Genomic DNA, 3,307 nt, shown 5'->3' with positions numbered 1-3,307 from the left:
ATGGGTATTGCCTCCTACCTCCATACAACCTCCTCTCCAACTTCCTGGACACCGAATCACTGTCCCTGTGGTCTCTCGCCACATTACCTTGGGGAACATGTTCAGAAAGGGATGGAAGTAATGCATGTTCAGCAAGTTAAGCCATAGATTAATTACTACAGGTGTACAGTACTAAATGCAGCACCACAGGGATCAAGCAACGAGTCGCAATGTAATTATCCCACAAATTAAGCATATTTTTCCTCCTGTAAGATGAAATCTATAGTATCAAATTTTAATGCAATGGACAGCCTCAAGATGAAGTGGACACATCAAATATACTCCAACGCATCAAGCATTGGGCAATAGTTACAAGCTTGAATTGAAGGGAAAGAAAGAGTACAGGCTTGGTAGCTACAGAATTATGAAGTTCAGTAATTCCTTCAAACTAAAAGATATAGGACAGATGATTTGCAAAGTAAATAACATAAGAATATCATGCAAATCATATTTCAATTAGGACCGGAAGTGAACCGCAGCACGCGAAGGCAAACCCAAATCCTCAGTTGCTTGTGTCCTCTCCTCAGCAGTCCATGGATATCTTGATGGACAAACCATGTCCTTGATCTCAGGATCCAAGTCACCACAGCGCCCACACACCACTCTGTCGTACAGAGATATCTCTGCCACATTAACCGCAGCTTCCACGACACACCTGATATATCGCACAAAGTTGTCATCAGGCTGGAAGCCGTAGATGGTGAGCTTAACCAGATTCTTATGCTTGAAATTAGGGGCATATGGCTTCCACTTCACGTCTGCCTTATCGCAGAAACCATTTTCCTTCCGGAACTCTTTGTCAGTGAAAATTATGCACCAATGATCCCATACTGTGATGCACAGCTCTTTTAGGGAGGGAGCAGCTTCAAGGATAAACATTGTCCAAGCTAAATCACATCCTTCAGGAAGATGGTCCAGATTCACATGCTGTAGTTTGCTGAGCACAGACGCGAGCAGTTTCGGGCATTCTGGGATAATCCAATTCTGGGATAATCCAAATCTGGGATAGAAAAAAAAACAATTTAAAACTCAGTGCAAGCTGTGGGGAAGACGCAAGTTACTATTGTTACATATACGTCATACATAAGGGCAAAGGACAGGGATGATTCAAATGACAAATGCATACCTTTTCACTTCTAAAATCCAGATGTAGTTCGCTTATGGAAGGAACATTAGCAAGTAGCTGACTTAACTCAATATTCTTTTCTGAACGGACGCCAATTTTAGTAAGGCTCAGCTTTGAAAGCTGTGGCACAAAACCAAAATACATGGGATCTTCACAAGAGGACCAATTAGTATAGGCCACATGTTTGAGTTTTGGTAGACATATCAGCTCAACTCTCTCAAACTGCCCATAATCAACCAAGAGCTCAACAAGTTGAGCATGCTCTACTTGCAGCACAGAATGGATCCCTGAGTCGCAATGGGTTAAACGCAAAGACTCCAAGAGCTTGCATGTGGTGAGGATGTTGGGAATGTCCAGTGCACCAAACCTCATATTGCGCAGCCACAGGCGCCTAAGGCCAGCAAATGCATTTGGACAAGCACAAACAAAATCATTGAACTGCTTCCCATGGTGGAGGAGATCGGCGGAAGAGCAGATCTTATAAGGCTTCTCTGTTACAATCTCAAACTCAGCAGCGTCAACCTTCTGTGTTGCCATGGCGCTGGCCACAGATTTGCCAATAGTGAGAGAGTCAGGTTGCATCAAGATAAATCTGATTTTGAGTTTGCTGATGGTGATCTCCGGGCTCCTTGTGGTCAAGATGTTATCTGTAACATGAGCCACAGCACTGTTGGTTCGAAACACGTCACTCAGGCTGAGGCTGGAAACACGAGCTTTATCATGGTAAGCTGGAATGGAATCAAAACTTAGGAAGAACTGCGAGAGCATGGTGGGTAGCTTAAGCATTTGCTTGGACAGGACGCAGGCCCTTATTGCATCAAGCGTGTCCACCCTCTCAAGAATGTTGAGCAGAAGGTCATTGGGCAGCTTGCTAAGCCTGTCTCCTTCTCCATTGCCAGCACTAGCTTCCTTGCGAGCTGCTTTCTGCATTGCATTTAGGTGGAACAACAAATAATCAGCCTTTTGAGGACAAACACCAGGCACAAAAGAATTAAAACTTACATTGCGTCTGCGACGACCATTTTTATTCTTCATGGCTGATCGGATGAAAAACTGGCCTTACTGAAGTCGGAACGCCTGCCCTGATCGGATCAAAAACTGGCCTTATTGATGTCTGTGACAACCCCTCTTACTCCTATATATTAATTTTTTGGCCGGCACAACAACGATGTCGGCGAAAAATAAATAGGGGACGCCAACTTATATTCCATCGATGCACGGCCCCTCCTACTCCTCCCAATCCTCTATTTATTACTGAGGCCGGCTCTCCTCCAAAAGGGAGATTATTACAGGAAAGGGAAGAGGGCCCTGATTACAACTTCTCAACGGACAGACTCCGAATAAAAATTAATCCTTTTGGGCTGCGCTTGCCGCACAAACCGAAATCGATCTCCTTTCTGTCTGGACTGCAGAAGGAAATTGACTCTTCTTCCGCCTCCGGCTCCCTTGAGATTATTTCACCTAAAACGCCGCCAGGCATAATAGCACAGGCAGCGGAGGGTGGTTACGACACGAAGAGCGATTGCGGCCAGCAGGGTTGGTGGTGGCAGGCGGCGGAGAAGGGAGGGGGCGTTGCCGCAGGGGATGGCGGCGGCCGGGGAGGAAGGGTCCGCAGGACCGGCTAGGGTTCCTCTTATGCTACCACATCGTACGCGCGTTTGGGCAGTTGCCTGAACCTCATATATAAGCGTTCCGGGCCATTTATCTTCGGCCCAGCCTGAAGAATAGCATCTGAATTTATTCTTTTGTCAAAACAAAGAAAATGGAGTTTCCACAACTAAAAATAAAATAAAAATGAAGGTTCTTTTGAACCCTGATAAGTGTCATATATGTGGCAGGCAAAATCTTATTTGTGCGGCGAATCAACATGTGGTTGATATGGTTAGGTGGACAGTGGTATCCCCAACCCACCAGGGTTCAAGTCCTGGTGCTCGCATTATTCCTGGATTTATTTCAGGATTTCCGGCGCTGCGCTTTCAGTGGGAGGAGACGTTCCCGTCGACGACGAGGCGCCTGCGGTTGCTTCGTAAATCTCAAGATGATATGCCGGCTCAGTCTCTCGGTTAGAGCATCACTAGTAGTACCCTCAAACCTAAAAAATAACCTTTTAAGGGTTGGAGCCCGGGTCTGCTGTCCTAGCCT

At 46.0% G+C, this 3,307-nt stretch overlaps 1 protein-coding gene across 1 annotated transcript; it reads right to left on the bottom strand.

The window, feature by feature from the left end:
- Nucleotides 1-258: 258 nt before the first annotated feature.
- LOC119308834 lies at nt 259-2,814 on the bottom strand. Its single transcript, XM_037584995.1, has 3 exons — nt 2,168-2,814; nt 1,166-2,089; nt 259-1,023 (listed from the first exon to the last, which is right to left on the bottom strand). The coding sequence occupies exons 1-3, from the start codon at nt 2,198-2,200 to the stop codon at nt 496-498; spliced, it is 1,485 nt and encodes a 494-aa protein (XP_037440892.1). The 5' UTR covers nt 2,201-2,814; the 3' UTR covers nt 259-495.
- Between the last annotated feature and the right edge of the window lie 493 nt (nt 2,815-3,307).

The sequence above is a fragment of the Triticum dicoccoides genome, chromosome 5B (assembly GCF_002162155.2).
Source record: "Triticum dicoccoides isolate Atlit2015 ecotype Zavitan chromosome 5B, WEW_v2.0, whole genome shotgun sequence".
NCBI classification, from domain to species: domain Eukaryota; kingdom Viridiplantae; phylum Streptophyta; class Magnoliopsida; order Poales; family Poaceae; genus Triticum; species Triticum dicoccoides.
The sequence above is the reverse complement of the archived record's forward strand: the minus strand, read 5'-3'. Positions and strand labels throughout refer to the sequence as shown.